This window comes from Prionailurus viverrinus, chromosome B2 (genome assembly GCF_022837055.1).
Source record: "Prionailurus viverrinus isolate Anna chromosome B2, UM_Priviv_1.0, whole genome shotgun sequence".
Lineage (NCBI taxonomy): Eukaryota > Metazoa > Chordata > Mammalia > Carnivora > Felidae > Prionailurus > Prionailurus viverrinus.
In genome coordinates this window covers 77076543-77101581 of record NC_062565.1, presented here as the reverse complement: position 1 = coordinate 77101581, position 25039 = coordinate 77076543, and the positions used below count along the sequence as shown (strand labels likewise).

The following is a 25039-nucleotide window of genomic DNA, read 5'->3' as shown; positions in this document are numbered from 1 at the left end:
AAATTAATATATAATGTTATTTATTTTTTTAAAAAGTTTATTAGAGAGAGAGAGAGAACCAGCGGAGGAGGGGCAGAGAGAGAGGGGGACAGGATCCGAAGCAAGCAGGCTCCTTGTTGACAGCAGAGAGCCTGATGTGGGGCTCAAACCCACAATCTGTGAGATCATGACCTGAGCTGAAGTCGGATGCTTAACCGACTGAGCCTCCCAGGTTCCTCTATAATGTTAATTTAAATATTATAATTACAAAGTAATTACACTGTTAAAAACCTATTAGTTTTAAACATTAATTTCAAAATATATTAAATATTTTAAATATTCCGAGATGAGTATTTTCTAGTGCTCACCCAAATCCTTCCTGTTAAGGAAATGCTGTTTTCTCTTAAATAGTACTCTCTCCTGGTCAGTACAGGACTCCCAAGTGTGTCTGTGAACCACTAGCATGTGCATTACTTGGGAACTTTTTAGAAATGCAGAATCTTGGGACATATTTATTGAATCAGTCTGCATTTTAACAAGATCCCCAGGTAAGAACTGATGTAAATCACTGAATATGTCTAATACTGTTTATTTTTCCAGATCCCTGACCTTACTTTTAAGAGAGATCCTGTCTGGTTCAGTGTTCCTTCCATCTTTGGATTTCCTAGCTGATCCAGTAAGGCTTAAAAAATGGTTTTGAATTGTGGTAAAATATATACAAAATTTATCATCTTAAATGATTTTATATGTACAGTTCAGTGGTATTAAATACATTCATTGTTGAGCAACCGTCACTACCACTCATCTGTAGAATCTTTTCATCTTACAAAACTGAAACTCTGTACTCATTAAATAATAATTCTCTATTCTTCCTTCCTCCTAGCCCCTGGCAACCATCACTGCACTTCCTATCTCTATGAATTTGACTACTCTGGGTACCTCATATAAGTGGGTCCAGTCAGTATTTGTCTGTTTGTGACAGTCTTATTTCCCTTAGCGTGATGTCTCCAAGATTTATCCATGTTGTAGCATATATTGGAATTTCATTCCTTATTAAGGATGAATAATATTCCATTGTAGGTATATACCACATTTTTCTGTTTATTCATCCATTGATGGACACTTCAGTTCCTCTTACTTGAACTAGTAAGATTTTGAAGAAACAGGAATAATTTATAAACACTTTATTTTTACATGTATGGAGTATTTACATTATTCCAGGTGTTGTTTTAAAGTTTTTTTTTATTTATTGTTAATTTTTGAGAGAGAGAGAGAGAGAGAGAGAGAGAGAGCACATGTGTAAGCAGGGGAGGGGCAGAGAAAGAGAGGGAGACAGAAGATCTGAAGTAGGCTCTGCACTGACAGCGCAGAGCCTGGCATGGGGCTTGAATGCACAAACTGTGAAATCATGACCTGAGCTGAAGTCAGACATTTAACCGACTGAGCCACCCAGGTACCCATATAAACATTTTGAATGCCAAAGTCAGAATAACTTTTCTTTGCCCACTTTCCTAAAAGTGAGGCCCTGCATCACAGATTTTTTAAAGTCCCTCTATATTACATATGTGTAGATGCTTTGCCACTGTTCCATATTTTCTTCATTTTTCTAGAAACTTCCACGATATGAAAAAAGCTTTGAGAATTTTGGGAGAAGATGGTAATGGAATTATTTTGACCTATGTGTATTATTTTCTATTAGGATACTGTGAATCATTTGCTTATCATCTTCATAGATGACAGTCCAGTGAGTATTATATTAGAAACATTCAGATTGCATTTAATTTTTGATTTATATCTGTCCAGTCACATGGCACTTGTATTGAATTAATAAATTCTCTTTCTTCAAAGCCTGAAAAAGCAACTGAACTGCCTTCCCCTTTGGTTCCATTCTTGCAGAAATTTGCAGAACCTAGAAATAAAAAGCCATCTGTAAGTATTTTTACCAATAACATATATTATTTTTGATATAAACAATTTTATCATGTGTTTATATGGCCTTAACTTACCCTTCTCTCATATTGTATCAAGGTGCTGAAGTTAGAATTGAAGCAAATCAGAGAGCAGCAAGATCTCTTATTTCGTTTTATGAACTTTCTGAAACAAGAAGGAGCAGTGCATGTATTGCAGATATGTCTGACTGTGGGTGAGGCTTACCGTGCACTTTAGCAAAGTCATTTTTATGCTTTTTAATACATTAAATATTTTAAATATATTTGAGTATTTAGATCAGATTTGATGTTGTTATAGTGTGTCATTGTACTAAGTTTCTTTTTACTAGGTATTCTAAGATCACCTTTGAGTTGTCTCTGGTGTCCACTCCTTTCCACATTGTAACATAATCTATAACTGACCCCGATCAACTGACTTCCTCTTTATTTTTAAAAAAATTTTTTATACTTACTTATTTTTGATAGCGACAGAGCACAAGTGGGGGAGGGGCAGAGAGAGAAGGAGACACAGAGTCCGAAGCAGGCTCCAGGCTCTGAACTGTCAGCACAGAGCCCAACACAGGGCTCGAACTCACAAACCGCGAAATCGTGACCAGAGCCAGAGTTGGACGCCCAACCGACTTAGCCACCCAGGCACCCCAACTGACTTCCTTTTTAAATATAACTTTAAAAAAATTGAGGTGTAATTTACAGTGAAACTCATAGAACTTAAATGTACAGTTTGGTCAGTTTGGAGACATCTGTACATCTGTGTAACCTACTCCTTTATCAAGATAACAGAACGTTTCCATCACTCCAGAAAGTTGGGGTCCTTCCCAGACGAGCTACCCCTGCTCCCACTCCTGCCAGAGCCAACACAGCTCTCATTCCTTTCCCCACAGATTACTTTTGCTTGTACCGTTTTCCTGATAGAAGTGGAGTACATCGTGTGTACTCTTTTGTGCCTGGCTTCATTGATTTAAGATTATGCTTTTTAAGATTGATTCAGGTTGTTGTGTAGAGGAATAGTTTGCTCTTTTTTATTGCTAAGTAATACTCTTTTATATGAGTGTACCACAGCGTGGGCTTTTTTTTCTTTTTTTTTTTAAATTCATTCTTGTGGATGGGTATCTGGACTGCTTTCACTTTTGAGCTATTATAAAGAAAATTGCTATGCATATTCTTGTCTAAAGATTTCTGTTGGGCATATGTTTAATAACTGGAAGTAGAATTGCTGGGTCACAGGGTAGATATATATTTTGTTATATGAGAAATTACCAAATTGTTTTCCAAAGTGGTTGTACTATTTTTGAGTGGTTGTACCCTCCTTAGCAATATGTGAGAATTCTGGTTGCTTTACATCTTTATAAAAATTTGGTGGTATTTATTTATTTTTTTAATTTTAGCCATTTTAGTGGGTGTGTGGTGGTATCTTATTGTGCTTTTAACTTGCATTTCTCTAATGACTAGTGTTGAACACTTTATCATATGCTTATTGGTCATTCGAATATCTTGGTATGTGGAAGTGTTTAAGTCTTTTCCCTATTTTTTATTGAATTGTTTTTCTTGTCATTGAGTTATAGGAATTTTTTTTTTTTAAGTTTATTTATTTATTTTGAGAGGGATGGAGAGAGAAGCAGGGGAGGGGGAGAGAGAGAATCCCAGGCAGGCTCTGTGCTGTCAGCATGGAGCCTGATGCAGAGCTTGATCCTACGAACTGAGATCATGACCTGAGCTGAAATTGAGAGTTGGATACTTACCTGACTGATCTACCCATGTGCCCCAGAGTTCTTTATATATTCTAGATGCAACTCTTTTGTCAGATATCAGACTATGACTTGTGTTTTCATTTTCTGAATAGTTTTGATGAGTAGAATTTTAAAATTTTGATGATAATTCAGTAGATCTATATTTACGGGTAGTGCTTTCAGAGACTTCCATAAGAAATGTTTGTTACCCAAAGTCAAGGTGATATTATCTCTAGATGCCTGTTTTTCTCTACATGCTTTATAGTTTTATATTTTACATGTAGGTTTGTGACCTTGAAATCTTTTTGTATTGGTATTAGATAGGAGTGGAGTTTCATTTTTTCCCCTCGTATGGTTATGGATATCCAGTTTTTCTGATACTCATGTTTTTTAAGTTTATTTATTTATTTTGAGTGAGAGAGAGAGCACACACAAGCAGGGATGGGGCAGAAAAGAAGAGCGAGAATCCCAAGCAGGTTCTGTGCTATATCAGCATGGAGCCTGATGTGGGGCTCAATCTCGCGAACTGTGATATCCTGACCTGAGCTGAAATCAAAAGTTAGACACTTAACCGACTGAGCCACCCAGGCACCCCCTGATACCCATTTTCTGAAGAGTCATTTCTTTCCCATCTTGAATTGTTAAATTATTTGATCATGTATGTGTGTTTCTGGATTCTCTTCTGTTCCATTGATCCATATGTCTGGTTTTTTGGCCAGTACTACAGTGTTGATTATTTTGACTATATAGGATTTTTTTTTTTTAATGTTTATTTTTGAGAGAGAGAGACAGAGTGTGATCAGGGGAGGGGCAGAGATAGAGGGAGACCTCTACCTCTATCTGTCTACCTCTGTCACTGCCCCTCCCCCACTCGCACTGTCTCTCTCTCAGAAGTAAACAAAACATTAAAAAAATTAAAAAAAAATTTTAAATTGTTGCTAATATACAGAAAGAACAATTTTGCTTATTGACTTTGTATCCTGTGCCATTGTTGCATTCATTTATTAGTTCTGGTAGCTTTTTCGTATATTTCCTTAAGATTTTCTACATATGTAATTGTGTCAACTGCAATACAGTTTTACGTTTTGCTTTGTAGTGTTTATGCCTTATGTTTCTTTCTCTTGCCTATTACAATGGCTAGGCCCTTTACAATAATGTTGAATAGAAGTGGTGAAAGTTGATATCCTTGGTTTTGTTCCTGATCTTATGGGGAAATCACTTAGTGTTTTACCATTAAGTATGGTATTACCCTGGGCTTTTTTGTAGATATCCCCTAGCTGGTTTTACGATTTCCTCTTTATTTTTGTTTCTCAGCAATTTGACTCTACTATGTAGTTTTCTTTTTATATGTTCTTCTTGGGTTTTACTGAGAGTCTTGGATATGTTGCCTTGGGATTCTCACTCTCCTTCTCTGCCCCGTCCCTGCTTGTGTGTGCTCTCTTTCTCTCTCAAAATAAGTAAATAAACTTAAAAAAATGGGTATCAGAATGGGTTGATGTCTTTCATCCTTTTTGAAAATTCTTGGCTGTTATCACTTCAAATCCCAGGATCATATATGTGGTGTTCCCCTTTTTAAAACTCTTCTTTCCTTTCTGTTTCAGTTGGGTAATTAAGAATTAGGGAGTGTGGGGCGCCTGGGTGGCTCAGTCGGTTAAGCGTCCGACTTCAGCTCAGGTCACGATCTCGAGGTCCATGAGTTCGAGCCCCGCGTCAGGCTCTGGGCTGATGGCTCAGAGCCTGGAGCCTGCTTCCGATTCTGTGTCTCCCTCTCTCTCTGCCCCTCCCCCGTTCATGCTGTGTCTCTCTCTGTCTCAAAAATAAATAAATGTTAAAAAAAAATTAAAAAAAAAAAAAAAGAATTAGGGAGTGAACTCCATATTACTACCTCTTCTAATAAGAAAAGGCAGTTAATATTTTGTCTCCTACTGCTGTCATCTGTCATTAAAAAAAAATGATTCATTTGTTTACATACTCAGCTCCATCAGTAGTCTGTAGTCTCCATGATGGAAGGAAATATTTAAAAACATTGGAACTTTAAAAAGCCTTAAGTTTCACTGTTATTTAGTGAATTAGATTTCAAAATATTAATGACCATTGGTATAAGAAGTCAATCAAATATGTTCTTTAAATAAAAGTTTTAGAAATCTGTTTACTATTCTGAATTTTAGAAATTTGTATTGCTGTGCAAGTGTTTACATATTTTATGTTAATATAGAAAATATTTGGTTAAAAGTTTTTCTTTCATCTGGGTAGTTATTTTATTTCCAATTAAAATTATTTTAAAAGCTTAAAATGAATAGATTGTAATTTCTGTTTTTAATATTGATTACAATTAGACTGGGAATAATATATTATGTTTTATATTGTATTGTGTTGTATTGAAAGAATTCATTTTTTCTTACTTTTTCCTAATTTGCTAGAGGAATTCAATGATAGAATTTTGCGACCAGAGTTGTCAAATGATGAAATGCTGTCTCTTCATGAAGAGTTGCAGAAGATTTATAAAACCTATTGTTTGGATGAAAGTATTGACAAAATTCGATTTGATCCCTTTATTGTAGAAGAGATTCAAAAAAGTAAGTCAAAGATGTTGATGAGAATATAGCCCTTTTACCACTTTTAATGTTTTCAGAGTTTTCTCCTGTATTCATCTAACAAGATAAAAGCTTTGATAAGAAATTTACTCACAATTCACATAGCTAATACTTGCAGAACTTGTTCTGATTCCTCATCCTAGTGTGATTTCTGTACCTTATAAGTGGATTTTCTGCAAAACATAATTTTAGGACTGTTTGAATGTTCTTTCACTGTCATTTTAAACTAATATATAATGTATTTATGGTATTCATAAACAATTTCTACAATATAATTTTTTTAATAGTTGCTGAAGGCCCTTATATAGATGTTGTGAAACTTCAAACTATGAGATGCCTTTTTGAAGCATATGAACATGTACTGTCTCTCTTAGAGAATGTGTTTACACCTATGTTCTGCCACAGTGATGAGGTAAGTCAAAATATTAATCTTGTTTGAGAATTTTCCTTCAAAATTTAATAATGGCTTTCATATCAGTAGGTGAGTGATTCAAAAAGCAAAATAAAAATAAAACATGATTAACTAAAAAAGTGAGTACTATGTTTCACTACATACATTAATGGAGATTAGAAGTTTATTGTAAAAATGATTCTCAATATCAAAACTGTATTTGTATATATATGATTAGGTAGATGACTATGGCCGAATAGATCCACCTGATATGCCATATGTCTCAGTGGCTGTGTAATGCTGTGGTGATGCAGAAACTCCATTCTTCTTTTACGTACATTACTACAGACATGTGGAAATTAAATGGCCTGAATATCTCTATTTGCAATATTTTAATCCTTACTCTATTTGTCTATGGTTGTTTTCATTTGATTTAAATTTTGTTTTCTTTAACCTGGAAAGTAGTAGGGTAAAGTAGCATTTTTAAAAATAAAATAGTTTAATAAATCATAATTTATTGAAGTATTTCAGGCAACTTTTAAGAGGTGCAGAATCACCAACACGCAATTCAAAATTGAACAGGTGAGTATACTAAGTCATCTGTGTGGTGTGGTTTTTGTACTTGTTGATGCTAATCATTCTTGTGATACTATCTTTGTCTTTATTAGCTCTTTTTCTTTGTGTGGTTCCGTTGCTACATAAGTAGACATTTTATTAAGTAATTATATAATTGTACTACATATAGTAACCTGAAAATGCCTGAAGTTATTTTAGAAAAACTTAACAAGATACACACCATTGCCTTGCTAATATCATAATTAATACATATTAGTGCTTGATCACCTGCTTTATTAGATCCTGTGAACTACTTGCATAAAAGAAATCTATAGATAAGTCAATTTTAGACAGGTTTTTTTTTTCCTCAGAGAATATTTTATGTTAGAGTACTTACGGGTTACAAATGTGGAGGGTTTTTTCTTTCTTTCCCTTCTCACCTTCTGTGCAGTTAAATAACCCAAAGAAATAACAGAAGAGAGTGCTTTATCCATTTATAAACTGGATAATTAATACCTTGGTTTTTCCTTACATTGTTATATGTACAAAATTGATACAGGTATCAAATGTATAAATCCACAGAATAGATATTCACATTGTTCTCAAAACCTTCCAGTTTGAGCAAGAATCTAGTAAATACATAAATAAGTTGGAGATGTGGTACAAAGATAGAGGTAGATAGGTTAGAAACTAGAGTAGTTTTTTAGATAGTACAAGGAAAAATGTGAAAGCCTTAGCTATGGAGAAAATGTATTGCATTTTTTGATATAACCAAGGGATGTAGAAACAGATTGGAATTTCTTGATTGTTGAATTTATATATTACAATCATGAAACATTGATTTAACAAAATTCCATCATGTTATTTAAAATAGCATACTTTACCCAATCCAAACACTTCTTTGATTTGAATACTTTTTTAAGACTTTTATCAAATTTTCCAGTATCATTTGAGAAACAGGTGGAATTTATTGCTGTTTATAGATATAGGATATTTGGAGTGCCACAGTAGGATATTAAGCTTAATTGCCTTCCTCTACAGGACGATTTAAGGGGAAGTGGTTCTTTGATCTCACAAGCCTACCGAATAGCTAAGTCATAACTTCAGAGATAGAAAGCTTTCTTTGCCACTTTGAGATCATCTAGTTGTCTTCAACCTATTACATAATTTTGCTGTCTTTAAAATATAAAATAAACAGGAACAAAATATGGGTTCTTTTCATTCTGGGTACTGATTATGGTCTTTAAAAGTATGTTTTTCTTTATATTGACCTGATTTTAATATTAACTATGAGTCTTGTCAGTCCTCTGCTTCTGTGATACTTACTCATTTATCTATATAGAGTAAGTAAAAGATTTACTTAACATTCTCTCATTGAAATTTAGAGTAACATTGCTAATTTGCTAAGTGACTTAAAGAATCTAAAGTATTTATTCATGTATTTTATCTCTGAGTTCTATTTAATTGTATTTTAAAAATAAAATTTTAATGCATTAATGTTAACCTATTGTTCTGTTTCTTCCACACTCAAAGAATAACTTAAAAAACTGTATTTAGAGATCTTTTGTTAGCTTTGTTTCTTAGCCTAAAACCTACTTTTCAAAATACTCAAACTAAAGATGTGTGAAGGACACATAATTATATCTAATATAAACTTGGATTTCATGTTGGAAAACATTGAATTTGTCTTTTGTGCTAAGTTTTTGGTGGCTTAGTCTCTGCATACTTTCCACGATATCAAGCAAATGGTATGCCTAAATGAAGGCAAAAAATACAAAATTATTTCCTGACATACTTGTTTAAGAACTTTTTTTTAATGATCTAGAATTCATACTCCCAAAACCCCCCAAATGAGCCATTGTGCTTTTTCTTTCCTTTATTATGTTATAAAAATTCTTTCTCTTTGCAGAGATGAATGCTATCCACCTGTGTAACTTTTAAAGCTTTTAAATTTTGTTTTGTGTTCTGAAGTGAAACTTGTTTAATATCTGGGCTTTCTCTCTCTCCTTTCCTTATATAATTTCATCTATCTGTTACTGCAGAGGTAGCCTAAGTTTGGATGATTTTCGGTAAGTCTTGAGACAGCATGTGATTTTTTTCTGTATAATTTGTCTGTTTAAGTTCAGATAGTATACCCAAAACAAAGTACAACACAAAGGAAAAAAGGAAACACTGCTATTACTACTGCCTTTATATCAGCTATTTGGGATATCCTTTTTAAATTAACCTCTGGGGAGGTGGCTCCGTTGGTTAAGTGTCTTGACTTCTGCTCAGGTCACTACATCACGGTTCGTGGTGCTAGCCCCGCATTAGGCTCCGTGCTGGCACTGTGGGGCCTGCTTGGGATTCTCTCTGTCCTCTCTCTACCCCTGGCTTGTGCGCATGTGCTTCTCTCTCTCTCTCTCTCTCTCTGTCAAAATAAATAAACTTAAAAAAATAATAAAATTAATCTCTAATTTGATTTTAGATCTCTCTTTTTTGAAATAGCATGATATATGTCATAAAATGTCAGTTTAAAATAAAATGAAAAGTTAGTACCTAGCTGTTCAAGGCTATTGACTCATTTAAAAAAAATTTTTTTTAACGTTTATTTATTTTTGAGAGAGAAAGAGAGAGAGATAGACAGACAGACACAGAGCACGAGGAGGAGAGAAAGAGACACAGAATCCAAAGCAGGCTCCAGGCCCTGAGCTGTCAGCACAGAGCCTGACATGGGGCTAGAACTCACAAATTGCGAGATCATGACCTGAGCCGAAGTTGGCTGCTTAACCGACTGAGCCACCCGGGTGCCTTGACTCAGTTTTTTGTTATTGGTTTTGTTAAATTACTTGTATTGACTTATTAATTATTTGAGAGAGAGAGAGAGAGAGAGAACATGAGTGGAGGAGAGGGACAGAGGAAGAGAGAATCTTAGGCAGACTCCATGCTCAGCAAGGAACCTGATGGGGGGCTCGATCCCACAACTGGGATCAGGACCTGAGCTGAAATCAAGAGTCAGATGCTCAACTGACTGAGCCACCCAGTCACCCCCTAAATTACTTTTAGAATTACTTGTGTTTAAGGAACTTTATTTTTCAAAGCAAGAAGTATAATATTTCTGTATTTCTGGGGATAATTAGAAATGAGATACTTTAAAAAATATTTCAGATTTTAAAAGCCCAATTTTTTATAATCTGTCTAGGTTCTAGAAACTAGAATAATCTGTCTGGATTCTAGAGGTTTTAGTAATACTTCGTTAACATTTTCATAATTGGTTTTGGAAACATTCTATCAGAGAATTGTGTTTACAGTCCTAGATTTTTTTTTAAAAACAACATATGCTTGTTTAAATAAAATAATCTTCTAGTTTACCCATTTTACTACTATTTATTATTAGAGTTTTTCCAGTTTTAAATTAGGTTTGATTTTCTCCTTGGACGTATATAAAATGCACATGTTACTAATGTACCAGATATATTTAAAACTTGATCAAATTATTTTTATTTTTGTAATTGTTGCATTATTTCAATAAATAAGTTTTGCTTGTAGGAATAGTAGCTATCCATTAAATTAAGCATTCAAAACAAACTTTTGAATTTTAAAATAGTAATTTTTATTTGGGTATCAGTTGTACGGGCAGCATTACATGGAGAGCATGAGTGAGTTTTAAATTGAATAAAAGTTCTGTTTTTATTTATTGAAACATGGGACAGTGGACTGTAATGGAGGAAATTTTTGCTGCTTTTTGGCTTATTTTTTGTTGTTGCTTTCCAACTATTTCTGCTTTTAGAAATTCACTTTTGAAAAAAATTACAAAACCAACATTTAGTATATATGGCAGAGCAGGCTGCTTCCTTAGGCTACATTTGCTTTTGTCCTTATGTTTATTGCTAACCCTTCCCTTTGGCATGTTTTTTCCATCCCTTGGGCATGTTATCTTTTTGTTACTTTGAAGTCAGGTAAGATACACTTTGTACTTCATTCCTTATAGGAATATAAAGTTGATATTTGCTTAAAAATTTTTAGTCATAGAGGACAGAATTTTTTTGTTGTTAATTTCTAAAAATGGGGCACCCATGGGCACCTGGGTGGCTGTTGGTTAAGCGTCCGACTTGGGCTCAGGTCATGATCTTGAGGTCTGTGAGTTTGAGCCTGGCATTGAACTCTGTGCTGACAGCTCAATCTGGAGCCTTGCTTCTGATTCTGTGTCTCCCTCTCTCTCTGCCCCTCCCAATTTGAGCTCTCTCTCTCTGTCTCTCTGTCTTTCTCTCTTCTCTCAAAAATGAACAAACATTGGGGTGCCTGGGTGACTCAGTCAGTTAGGCGTCTTGACTTCGGCTCAGGTGATGATCTCACGGTTTGTGAGTTCGAGCACCGCGTCAAGCCTGCTGCTTCAAGCCTGCTTCGGATTCTGTGTCTCCTCACTCTGCCCCTCCCCTACTTGTGCTCTGGTCTCTCTCTGTTTCTCAAAAATAAATAAATGCAATAGAAAAATTAAAAATGAACAAACATTAAAAAAATTCAAAAAATAAAAATGAAGGACTGAGAAGGTCATAGTTTTATATATTTTTCTGTTATATACTATGTTATTTTAGTGGTACAGTTCTAAACGGATACATTGTTTTGAATGTTGGCTCAACACATTAGTTCAAAATATGTATGGCAATAAGAACTACATACCACTAGGGGGCTCTAATCTTCATTCTAGTTCAGTTAATGTTTTAAAGTTAAATAGGTAAATTCCAAATTTTTATTTTTTTTTATTATGTTTTTAAAGTTTGTTTATTGTTATTTTGAGAGAAGACAGCATGAGTTGGGAAGGGGCAGAGAGAGAGGGAGAGAGAGAACTCCAAGCAGGCTCTGGCTGCCAGTGCAGAGCCTGATGTGCAGCTTGAATTCACGAAATCATGAGATCATAACCTGAGCTGAAACCAAGGGTCAGATGTTTAACTGACTGAGCCACCCAGGTGCCCAATTCCAAATGTTTATTGATAAATACTGTCCCATTTATTCATACCCTCAAATTTAGACTTTAAATGTCACTTTTGGCTTCTGATATCCTGGGACTTGATCTAGATGACTAAGAACTCCAAAAAGTTATGTTAGCTGTACCTTCAGTTTACTCTTTTCACACATATTTTAATTATTGTTAATAAACTAGAATGTCGTGATAATTTGCTGTGTACTTGATACGTTTTTGTTTAATATTTAGGAGCACACAGAAGAGAGGAGAATCATTTGGAATCAGCAGAATAGGTAGCAAAATTAAAGGAGTATTCAAAAGTACCACAATGGAGGGAGCTATGTTGCCTAATTATGGGTTAGCCGAAGGTGAAGATGACTTTGTAAGTAAAAATTTTTCAGTTTGATGTATGTATAACTTCAGACCTACAATGGCATAAAAAATGATATGCTTACTTTCTATTTTCCCTCTCCTTTATTTTACTTATTTCAGACTTCAATGCCTTATTTTTTTCATTAGTTATTATAGTTTTATGATGCTAATCTAATTGGTAATGTTCCTGAGCACTAAGTTAACTTCTTGTTAAGGCCAGAATGGTTTCTGTTGAGCTGTGATAGTTATAAAAGTCAAACAATTTACCATCCTTTGGTTAGGCTTTTACTTTGTTTCCTCATCTTATCGCTTTCCAGCCATATGGTCCAGGCAAACAGAACTGTTGATAAAGGTCCTACCCGCAACATGGGGCTCTAACCATGACCCCTTGCTATTCAAACTGTGATTGGTACGTCAGCAGCGTCAGCATTACCTGGGAGCTTATTAAAATGTAGAATGTCTGCTTCCATCCTAGACCTACTAAATCAGTTCGCATTTTAACAAGATTCCCAGTTGATTTATATGCACATTAACCCACCATACTATTTTATTTTTGTGATCTTTGCACATGCTGCCCTTAAAATGTCCTACCTTTATATGTACCTAGAAAGTTCATACTTAACTTTCAGAATCCAGCCTCTCCCATAAACCTTTATCTGGGTCCCCCAGTGGAATTGAACATTCTCTCCTTTGTGCCCCTTATTAGATCTTATGTTAAAACATGTACCGTATAGTGTATTTGAAATGATATGTTTATGATTGTTTTCCATACTAATTAGTTCTATAAAGACAGATACTGTCTCATTTGTGCTTTTTATTTGTTTAATAAATCTTTATTAAATAGAGTCCCTGTATCCTTATTTTGCCCATTAATGACTCTGAGCACTGGAGATAAAATGATTTTAAGACAGAGACTTTCCCCTTAAGAGATTCACTAACCTGGATATAAAAGGGATGAATAACAGTGATTGGATTGGCAGTGACCAAGAAGAAGGAATGGGGGAAGAGAGGAGTAAATTAACCCATTTTTTTCTCTGTACTTCTTCCTTTTGACCTCTGTCCCATTGCAGTGATGAATTATCGAGGACATTCATTGCTTTTTCATAGTTTAAGTGGAAAAAAATTTAATTCTTTTTTTTTTTCCTTCTTAGGTAATCTAAATACAACATTTTTTTTCTGTTTATACCCCCCCTTTTTTTTTTTTAAGTTTGTTTATTTTGAGAGAGTGAACATGAATAGGGGAGGGGCAGAGAGAGAGAGAGCGAGAGCGAGAGCGCGAGCAAGAAAATTCCAAGCCCGACATGGGGCTGGATCACACAAACTGTGAGATCATGACCTAAGCCAAAATCAAGAGTTAGATGCTTTAACTGACTGAGCCATGCAGGTGCCCCTGCCCTTGTTTTTTCTTAAAAGTGTGGGTAGAAGAAAGACAGTAAACCAGAGGAAGCAGTCATTTTTCAAAATGATGTTTATATATTTTTTAATTTTAAGTATATTATAGTGTCAATTTTTTAATAATACGCAAAAGTGGAAACAAATTTAAAATACCACCCATAATTGTAACACCCAATAACTCACCTCTATTAACATTTTGGTGGTTTTCTTTTTTAAAAAGTACCTTTCCTTTCTCATCCACATAGATTAGGGTACACCATTATATATAATGTATATGTATAGTATATAGTTTGCTATCCTGCTTTGTCCCCTCTTAACATTATTACAACAAAAGCATTTACCCATGTTATTGTGAACTTTTTAAAACATAATTTTTGTTCAGGAGGACATACTTTTTCGTTCTGCCCAATTACTTGTTCTGCCCAATATAAGCTCGTTTTTTTGTTTGTTTTTTTGTTTTGCTTCAGGAATAGGAGGATAATCTTCAAAAAGGTGAGAGAGTTCTGTTTTGTAGTGGTTCAAGGAAGAGGAAAATTCTTGATTTGGAAGCAAAGATAGTGATAATGGAAAGTAGGAAAAGAAAGCAAACTAATCTCTAATATTCTGAAAAGAAAAGGTAGGGGCGAAGAGGCTGTTGGCCCAGACCAAGACAGTACTACTTAGGATTTAGAGAGCGCTGTGCTAGTTTCGTTTTGTTCCGTTTCGTTTCGTCGCTTTTCTTTTCTTTTCTTTTCTTTTCTTTTCTCTTCTCTTCTCTTCTCTTTTCTTTTCTTTTCTTTTCTTTTCTTTTCAAGTTTGTTTTTTTAAGTAATCTCTACCCCCAGTGTGGGGCTCCGACTCATGACCGTGAGATCAGAGGCACATCTTCCAACTGAGCCAGCCAGGCTCCCCAGTACTGTGCTAGTTTTTAGCTATGGGACCTTAGAGAATTGTCTTTGTCTTGTTTAGGAAGTTTAGAGGAAACTCTCACTACCGCAACTAAAAAGTACTTTGTGATTCAAATATGGGAACTGGAAGACATTTTCTTTTACTTATTTTATTTTTTTAAATATTTTTTTTAGTGTTCGTTACTTATTTTTGAGAGAGATGGAGACAGAGCACAAGCAGGAGAGGGGCAGAGAGAGAGGGAGACACAGAATCTGAAACAGGTGCCAGGCTCTGAGAGTGCGATGGGGGGCTCAAGCCCATGAACTGGTGAAATCATGACCTGAACCAAAGTCGGACACTTAACCAACTGAGCTACCCAGGCGCCCCAAGACATTTTCTTTTAGAAACATTGATGTGATCATTTGGTGGCAGTATTGCCTTGCTATGTGACCTTGGGTAAATTGCTTAATTTTATTGTGATTTAGTTTCCTCACATGTGAAATGGGATTATAGTATCTAACTTACTTAAGGGTGTTGTGAGGATTAAATAAGTAGTATGCATAAAGTGCTTAGAACAGTGCCTAGCATATGGTAAGCATAGTAATCAGTATACAGTATTAGAATAGAATTAGTTTTCATAAATATATGAATGTAAATTGTGAGATAGACATATGTATACTAGCCTGGGAACCAAAGTCCATTGCATAAGATTGAATCTGTATGAAAATATATGTATCTGTCCCAAGTTCAGAACTGATTTGCAAATAGACTTCTGGAATATAATATGCCCAATGGTATATTGGTAGTTAATCTCCACATAGGAAATTATAATAGTGAGACTGTTAATACTTCTCAAGGAAATAGGGGGACATCTTTTGTCTTTTATCTTCTGCTGCCCTTATTCTCTATTCTCTTTGTAGAGGGAACATCTATTTGAAAACAAGAAAGTACTTGGTTTTCCTTTTCATAAAATTTTGGTTTATAATATTTATTTACTTTCAAAAAATATCATATAACATCAAAATTCTTTGAAGAAATAAATATTTCTCTAACTAGAATAATTATTCTCTGAATAATCTAGAGATTGTTCATTAACCTCTTTTGATAAAAACACCTTTTAAATGGTAGCAGTAACAGTAATACATTTTAAAACGTCCTTAGTTTCATTGATATTTTTATGTTGCTAAGAATTTTGTTCTCCCATTTTCTTTCTTAGATTGATTTTGGGGAAGTTCTTTTTATTTAAGAATGTCTATTTTTTGGGGGTGCCTGGGTGGCTCGGTTGATTAAGTGTCCAACTTGGCTCAGGTCATGATCTCATAGTTCATGAGTTCAAGCCCCGCGTCGGGCTCTGTGCTGGCAGCTCAGAGCCTGGAGCCTGCTTCAGATTCTGTGTCTCCCTCTCTCTCTGCCCCATCCCCACACATGCTCTGTCTCTGCCTTAAAAATAAATAAAACATTAAAAATTTTTTAATAAAAGAATGTCTATTTTTAAAATTTTTTTTAAATTTGTTTTTTAATTTTAAATGTTTTTATTTATTTTTGAGAGAGACAGCGTGAGTGGGGGAGGGGCAGAGAGCTAGGGAGACACAGAATCTGAAGCAGGTTCCAAGCTCTAAGCTGTCAGCATGGAGTCCAGTGTGGGGCTTGAACTCATGACCTTGAGATCAAGAGTTACATGCTCCACCGACTGGGCTAGCCAGGTACCCCAAGAATGTCTATTTTTTGGCATTTAGTCAACTTGTTAAATTATCTATCATTTTATTATTGATTTACCCTTCTTATATCTCAGAAGCTGAATCCATTGACAAAAATACAGTTGTAATAGCCATGGAAAATGCTGCCCTGTACCTCAGGCTCCAAATGGTGGAGTGGGCATTTCACTCACAAATTCTCTCTGTTTTTGTGTCAGGTGTGTAAGGAGATAGCCTTATCCCAAAAAGGCAAAACCCAACACATATTATCTGTTTTTATGGTTTCTTTTCCTTCCTTTTTAGGAATTGATGACTTTGTTTTCAATAGAGTATTAAGAAGTCCTCCTAAGGTCACCAACAGTCTTATTAGGGATTATGGAAAGCAATTTTAGAACAAGAAAGAAAAGAATAATTGCGGGGCGCCTGGGTGGCTCAGTTGGTTGAGCGTTTGGTTTCGGCTTAGGTCATGGTCTCATGGTTTGTGAGTTCGAGCCCTGCGTCGGGCTCTGGGCTGGCAGCTCAGAGCCTGGAGCCTGTCTTCGGATTCTGTGTCTCCCTCTCTCTCTGCTCCTCCCTGCTCGTGTGCTGTCTCTCTCTCTCTCAAAAATAAATAAACATTAAAAAAAAAAATTAAAAAAAAAAAAAGAATAGGGGCACCTGGGTGGGGCAGTCGGTTAAGCGTCCGACTTCAGCCAGGTCACAATCTCGCGGTCTGTGAGTTCGAGCCCTGCGTCAGGCTCTGGGCTGATGGCTCAGAGCCTGGAGCCTGTTTCCGATTCTGTGTCTCCCTCTCTCTCTGCCCCTCCCCCGTTTATGCTCTGTCTCTCTCTGTCCCAAAAATAAATAAACGTTGAAAAAAAAATTAAAAAAAAAAAAAAAAAGAAGAATTGCTAAGGGACTTTGTGGGAGAGGAGAATTCACTTAGAAGAGAGGTGGCTGAGGCACCTGAGTGGCTCATTCAGTTAAGCATCTGACTTTGGCTCAGGTCATAATCTTGTGGTTCATAAGTTAAAGCCTTGCATCAGGCTCTGCCCTAACAGTGCAGAATCTGCTTGGGTCTGTCTCTCTCTCTCTCTCTCTCTCTCTCTCTCTCTCTCTGCCCTTACCCCACTTGTGTGTGCTCCTTCCTCTCTCTCTCTCTCTCTCTCTTTCTCAAAATAAATAAAACTGGGGCACCTGAGTGACTCAGTTGGTTAATTATCTGACTTTGGCTCGGGTCATGATGTCATGGTTCGTGGGTTCGAGCCCAAAGTCTGGCTCTGCTGTCAGTGTGGAACCTGCTTTGGATCCTCTGTCTCCCTCTCTCTGTCCCTCCACCCACTCAAAAATAAATAAACATTAAGAACACGAATAAAACTTAAAAAAAAAAAGGTGACTGCCAGGTGTGGGAAGAAGTAGAATTGAGAGTGAAAGTTAGGGTGCTAAAATTGTGGAAATAAATCTCTCTCCACTACTGGTTTGCTCTGAATAGACTTTTCAGATTTCTTATTAAGTACGAGAAATCTTTGACTCATTGCCTTAAAAAAGTATATTCAAGATGGATGTGTTTTATCTGTAATATTTGGCTTTCTTTAACATGAATTTTAGATGTATAAGTGACCAGGTGTTTTAATGTGCCAATTCAGAGGTTCTCTTCTTCTTCCTTTTTTTTTTTTTTTTTTGCCAATTTTTTAAAATTTTTATTTATTTTTGAGAGAGAAAGAGACAGAGCACAAGTGGGGGAGGGGCAGAGAAAGACGGAGACACAGAACCCAAAGCAGGTTCCAGCACAGAGCCCGACACAGGACTCAAACTCACAGACTGTGAGATCATGACCTGAGCCAAAGTCAGATGCTTAACCAACTGAGCCACCCAGGCATCCCAGTTTTTCTAATTTTTTAAAAATGTTTACTTGAGACAGAGAGAGTGAGCGAGCGAGCATGAGCAGGGGAGGGGGAAAGAGAGGGAGAGAAAGAATCCTAAGCAGGCTCTGCACTCACAGTGTAAGCACGGTGCAGTGCTCGAACCCACAAACTGTGGGATCATGACCTGAGCTGAAATCGAGAGTTAGACACATAACCTACTGAGGCATCCAGGCTTCTCTAGAGGATTTCTTCTAATTTAATTAAGTTGGGACAGTTTTTCCTCCTTTCTGTATGTGTAGTTCTAGAACATGTTTAAAATTTCTTTCTAGGGGCGCCTGGGTGGCTCAGTCGGTTGGACGTCCGACTTCGGCTCAGGTCATGATCTCGCGGTCTGTGAGTTCGAGCCCCGTGTCGGGCTCTGTGCTGACAGCTCAGAGCCTGGAGCCTGTTTCGGATTCTGTGTCTCCCTCTCTCTCTGACCTTCCTCCGTTCATGCTCTGCCTCTCTCTGTCTCAAAAATGAATAAATGTTAAAAAAATAAATAAATAAAATAAAATTTCTTTCTAAAAATAATTGTTCTTCATGTAATATTTTAAAATATTATTCTAGACATTTATATTATGAAAATTTTAGAAGCCAAGAGATGAAAAAATAACCTTAATTCTATGAAGGTGGATCCCTTTCAGGCCATTTTTCATTTTTGACATTACTTAAGCTGTAGTGAATATATTTATACTTGTATCTTTTCCACAGTTTTAAAAAGATTGACTTGGAATAAATACTTTCATTAGACTGCATTCCCAGAAAGGAGTTAAAAGATCTTCTTCAACTTACAATGGGATTACATTCTGATAAACCCATTATAAGTTGAAAATAACCTACTTTAAACAAGCTCTGAACACTTAACATTAGCCTACAGTTGGGCAAAATCCTCTAACTCAAGACCCATTGTATCATAAGGTGTTGACTGTCTTACGTAATTTATTGAATACTGAAAGTAAAAACAATGGTTGTATAGTGTATTGGTTGTTTACCTTTGTGATTTATTGAATACTGTACTGAAAGTAAAAACAATGGTTGTATAATGTATTGGTTGTTTACCTTGCAAGTCCCACATCATGCTCCATGCTGACAGCTCAGGACCTGCTTGGGACTCTCTCTTTCTCCCTCTCTGTCTGTTCCTCTTCCTCCCCCGCTTGTGCTCTTTCTCTCTCTCAAATTAAATAAATAAACGTCAAAAAATTTTTTAAAAATTCAAAGTATAGTTTCTGCTGAATGCATATCGCTTTTGCATCTTGGTAAATTTGAAAAATCATAAGTTTAACTATCTTAAGTCAGTGACCACCTGTACTTAGTTGAAACTGTTTTATGGTTCTTTCTAAATACATACTGTCAAAACGAAAAAATATCAGTACATTAATTTTTTCTTCTTATTACCAAAGTTAAATATTTTTTTATACTTGTGTATTTTCAATATCGTTAATCTCTGAAGTGCCTATTTTCTCCTTTCTATGGAATTTGCACATATAGGTGATACAACAGAACCTGGAGTTGATGCTAGTAACTTGTTAGTTTTAATTTATCTTTATATTTTTAGTAGAAAATTTAGTATCATTTAATTTCAGAAGTAGTAGAAAATTAGGAATTTATATGGGCACATTCTTTATAGTTGTATCTTGTATGCTATAGGTCTGAGGACCTGGAAATGTTAAATTTTTTTCTGATGATTTTTTTTCTAGATTGAAGAAGGTATTGTTGTAATGGAAGATGATTCTCCAGTGGAAGCTGTGAGCACACCTAATACTCCCCGAAACCTTGCTGCATGGAAAATTAGCATTCCATATGTAGACTTTTTTGAAGATCCCTCCTCTGAAAGGAAGGAGAAGAAGGAGAGAATACCTGTGTTTTGTATTGATGTTGAAAGAAATGATAGAAGAGCAGGTAGGAAGTTCTCTGAATACATTTCTTAAAAGGCGCCAGTTAGTCTATTTGTCAGGAATGGTAAACATTTTGCCATTTCTAACTATTGAGTATGACTGCATGTCCAAAAGATAAGTGTCTGGGGGCGCCTGGTTGGTTCAGTTGGTTCAGTTGAGCGTTCGTCTTTGGCTCAGGTCATGATCTCACGGTTCATGGGTTTCAAGCCCTGCATCTGCTGTCAGTGCAGAGCCTGCTTGGGATCTTCTGTCTCCTTCTCTCTCTGCCTCTCCTCCTCTCTCTCTCAAAAATAAGCAAACATTCAAAAGATAAGTGTCCGAACAGAAAATTGAATGAAAACTTAGGCTTTTCTAGGTTATCTCTAGTACCACTTAACTAATTAGTTTGTTCAACCAATGCATATGCCACCTGTGAGACACCTGACAATGCAGCAGGGCATTTTATGTAATGTTCTTTTAATGGTTTTGCTACCATCATTAGCCATTATACTTATTATTAGTAACCCACATAGCACTATATCGGGTATTATACCAATTTCATTAAGACAGCATTTCTCCTCCTCCATTGTTGTGGGCTAATTAGAATTTATAAAAATGTGATAAAACACAATGTGAGAAGTTTTCATCATGTTTTCCTGTCTTCTTTTGGTTGTTTCAGGTGTGGACTAATAGATATAGGTGTAAATAGTATCCATGATGAGATAACAGACACCACCCTGGCTTTTGCCCAAGAAGTAGGGCATTCAGTGTAAACAAAAGCACATCAAACTTGTGCACATTTTGGGAATGATGAACAGAAAGATAAAATTGAGCTCAGGAAGAGGGAACTGTTTGTGGTGAAAGAAGGAAAGAAAATGGCAGTGTTAGGAAATGGTTTTGAGAGAGGACTGATGAAGTATTACAGCATGAAGGTCAGTGCTAATAATTCCCCTTATTTGTTTTTCTTTTTTTTAATTTAAAAATATTTATTTGTTCTTTTTAAAAAAACTTTTTAATGTTTATTTATTTTTGAGAGAGAGATACAGACAGAGTGTGAGCAGGGGAGGGACAGAGAGAGGAGACACAGAATCCGAAGGAGGCTACAGGCTCTGAGCTGTTAGCACAGAGCCCGATGTGGGGTGTGAACCCACAAACCACAAGATCATGACCTGAGCTGTAGTTGGACGCTTAACCAATTGAGCCACCTAGGCGCCCCTATTTATTTGTTCTTGACAGAGAGAGAGAGAGAGAGAGAGAGAGAGAGAGGGAGGGAGGGAGGTAGAGGGGCAAAGAAAGAAAAAGAGAATCCCAAGCAGCCTCCATACTCAGTGCTGAGCCTGACACGGGGCTTAATCCCATGATCCTGAGATCATGACTTGAGCCAAAATCAAGAGACAGATGCTAAACTGACTGAGCCACCCCAGCGCCCCAATTATTTTTATTCTAAGCAACTTAAGGCACAGTGAGGTTATTTGTTCTAGTTCACTTAATAAATGGGGAAGCTGAGATTGGAATAGGCAGTCTGACTCAACTCATTGTGTAAACCATTACTTCGTGCTATTCAGTTTGGTAGCCACTAGCCTCATGTACCAGTTAAAATTAAATTATATTAAAATTTTAGTTCCTTACTTACAATAGTCACATTTCAAGTGATCAATAACTACATGTGGCTAATATCTACTATATTAATGCAGATAATAGAGAACATTTCAGAATTTCAGATAGTTCTGTTTGATAGTGCTATTCTCTACTGTATTAGATCAGGACAATTGGTAAATATTTGAGGGACCCAAAATTGATTACAAGTTTTTATGAGATACATAATTTATTTCTGTGACACTTAAAAATCTTGACTGTATAATTGTTTTAAATTTCTGTCAGCTCTATGATTCTTTTCTAGAAAAATGTGTTTTGAGATAACTTCATAAATAGGTGAAGTTTATCAGTCCCTTAAATTTAAAATTAAGATATGGGATAAAATATGTTAATAATGTGATGTTAAGGAATAATAAATCATTAAGACTGGAAGAATTTCTGATGGTAGTTTATAAAATTATTTATTACTTACTGTGTATCCATTCAATTTACAGTTGGGCATGAGCCTGAACATTGGTCTGTCTATAGAAGATATCTTGAATTCTATGTACTTGAATCAAAACTAACAGAGTTTCACGGTATGTTGTCCTTTTTGTATAAAACATTACATTTTAGTATTAGCTTTCTTGAAGAAGCTGTTGAACTAGATTCATTTTTTTATTTTAAGTAATTATGCAAAGAAGTGTAATACTTAACACTTATGTACACTGCTGTTAATATAGGAATGTACTGTTTTTATCTTATTTCTGCTTACAAATATTTTTGAAGTTTTTACAGTATACATGTATTACTTATTAATTTTTTAAAAAATATTTATGAGAAAAAAAAATATTTATGAGAGAGAGAGGGAAAGAGAGAGCATGAGCGGGAGAGGGGCAGGGAGCGAGGGAGACAGAATCCAAAGCAGGCTCCAGACTCTGAGCTGTCAGCAGAAAACCCAACACCGGGGCTTGAACTCACGAACTGCAAGATCATGACCTGAGCTAAAGTTGGACACTTAACTGACTGAGCCACCCAGGCACCTCAATAATATTAAAATTTAAAAGATAGCTATTGTTTAATTGTATTGTAGAAAAGTTTCTCTCTCCAGTTTAATTTTTGTTTATTTCCATGTGGCAGAGAATTTAAACCAGGCATTTTAAAGTTGCTCTGCTCTTTTACTACCATCTTTCTTGATAAACATGTTTGCTCTGAATCATGACAAATGTTTTGATTTAGCTCTTAGATTTAGATATGAAGACAAAACTTGTAATGTTTCTTTTAAGGTTAGATCAATTAGAAGAGGGGAGCACTTTCCTTTTTTTAGGTATTCTCTTCACCTCTCAGTCTGTCTTATCTATTTTAGTTAATATCAAGGATGTAGTTATAAAGTATTTCCAGTCATTTTGCATGTAGATTGGTGAGTTCTATTTGTGTATTCTGAATCTTTTTCTTTTACACCAGCTTTGTGGAGTGTCCCTGATCCAAATTCAGGTTGGTTCTCTATTGAGGACAGGAACCTTTTTTACCCTTCTTTACTAAGTGCTCTAAGTAAAACACTTGATAAAGAGACTACAGGAAGGTAAAAAAAAAATACAAGGTCCCATTCCAATCTTTTTGCTTAGATTTTGAATTTGTACTTGTCTTTAAATGGTTTTCTCTTGGGGCACCTGAGTGGCTCACTCGATTGAGCGTCTGATCCTTGATTTTTGGCTCAGGTCATGATCCCAGGATCGTGGGGTTGAGTCCTGCATCGGGCTCTACACAATTAAGATTCTCTTCTCTCTCTTCCTCTGCCCCCCTTCGCTTGCTCTCTCATAGATAGATAGATAGATAGATAGATAGATAGATAGATAAATGAATAAATAAATTTAAAAAATGGTTTTTCTTTTTCTCTGCCAGTTTTGTGCAATGTCATTCTTATCTCGTTCTTTCTCTGAGAAATTTTCCTTTGGGTTTAGAGTCGAGAGAAGATAATTTATTCTATACTTTAAAGTCCTGGATCAACCTAAGTTGATTGGATTCCCAACAACATTTTTCTTTTTTGGTATTTAAATTTCCAGTCAGCCCTATTTGAGAAAGCAAGTCCATGTTTTTTGTTTTTATTTTTAATTTTTTTTTTTAACATTTATTCATTTTTGAGAGACAGAGACACAGTAAGAGGGGGCAGGGCAGAGAGAGAGGGAGACAGAATCTGAAGCAGGCTCTAGGCTCTGAGCTGTTAGCACAGAGCCCTACACGGGGCTCTAACCCATGAAGCCTGAGATCACGACCTGAGCTGAAGTCAGATGCCCAATCAGCTGAGCCACCTAGGTGCCCTGAATGTCCATGGTTTTTAAATTTTGTTTTTTTAAGTTTGTATAGTATTAGCAGAATGCTACCTTTTCTCCCATGATAGAGTAGGTATTTCTTTGTAAGATTTTGTTGAATAGAATCCCACCAACTTCAAGATAATCTCATGATAAGTTTTTGAAGCTTTTTTACTAGTATCGAAGGCTAAATAAGTCTTTGTCAATGAAGAGTTGGTGAAATTTTGGATATCTGTATATTCAGGTTCTTTGGTTTGGACTTCTGAAGTGAAGCTCATGGATTTTGTCAAGATTACTTAAAAGATAATGCCACATCTCTGTAAGAGCATTGTGAATCTGATTTTGCCATAGTGAATTATAAATTAGGTTTTAAAGATGGTAGCAGAACATAGTAATAACTTACATATATATAAATTTCAGGCACATTTCCTGATGCCCAGCTTCCTTCCAAGAGGATCATTGGCCCCAAAAATTATGAATTCTTAAAGTCAAAGAGAGAAGAATTTCAGGAATATCTACAGGTATAGTAGTAACTTAATTTAAAACATTGCTAATCCTAGCATTCTCTAATCTTTTTTTCTCTTGTATATATATATTTTGCTTTATAAATACCTGTCAATGTGGACTTCTAAAATTCTTTTCTTTTTAAGTTTATTTATTTTTGAGAAAGAGACAGAGAGAGTGAGTAGGGGAGGGGCAGAAGAGAGAGAGAGACAGAGGATCCCAAGCAGGCACTGCACTGCCAGTGCACAGCCTGATGCCAGGCTCAAACCCACGAACTGTGAGATCACGATCTGAGCTGAAACCAAGAGTCAGATGCTTAACCGACTGAACCACCCAGGATCCCCCTGAGCTACCCAGGTGTCCGAATTTTATTTTATTTTTCAGTGTGTGCACATGGTGTTATATAAACAATGTAATTGGTATGTG

General features: G+C 35.8%; 1 protein-coding gene across 7 annotated transcripts in view; it reads left to right on the top strand.

Annotated features, from left to right (window-relative positions):
- SNX14 (sorting nexin 14) overlaps positions 1–25039 on the top strand; it is a 77956-nt gene that overhangs the window by 40073 nt on the left and 12844 nt on the right. For 4 of the 7 annotated variants that reach the window (XM_047858274.1, XM_047858273.1, XM_047858272.1 and 1 more), the window contains exons 9-20: positions 580–655; positions 1679–1723; positions 1828–1908; positions 2008–2122; positions 6076–6231; positions 6537–6661; positions 7164–7222; positions 9238–9264; positions 12387–12519; positions 20049–20250; positions 22316–22399; positions 24530–24630. In XM_047858274.1, the coding sequence (XP_047714230.1) occupies positions 580–655; positions 1679–1723; positions 1828–1908; positions 2008–2122; positions 6076–6231; positions 6537–6661; positions 7164–7222; positions 9238–9264; positions 12387–12519; positions 20049–20250; positions 22316–22399; positions 24530–24630 (1204 nt within the window). Of the gene's footprint in view, positions 1–579; positions 656–1678; positions 1724–1827; positions 1909–2007; positions 2123–6075; positions 6232–6536; positions 6662–7163; positions 7223–9237; positions 9265–12386; positions 12520–20048; positions 20251–22315; positions 22400–24529; positions 24631–25039 lie in introns of those variants that run through there. The other 3 variants (XM_047858276.1, XM_047858275.1, XM_047858278.1) reach the window with 2 other exon arrangements.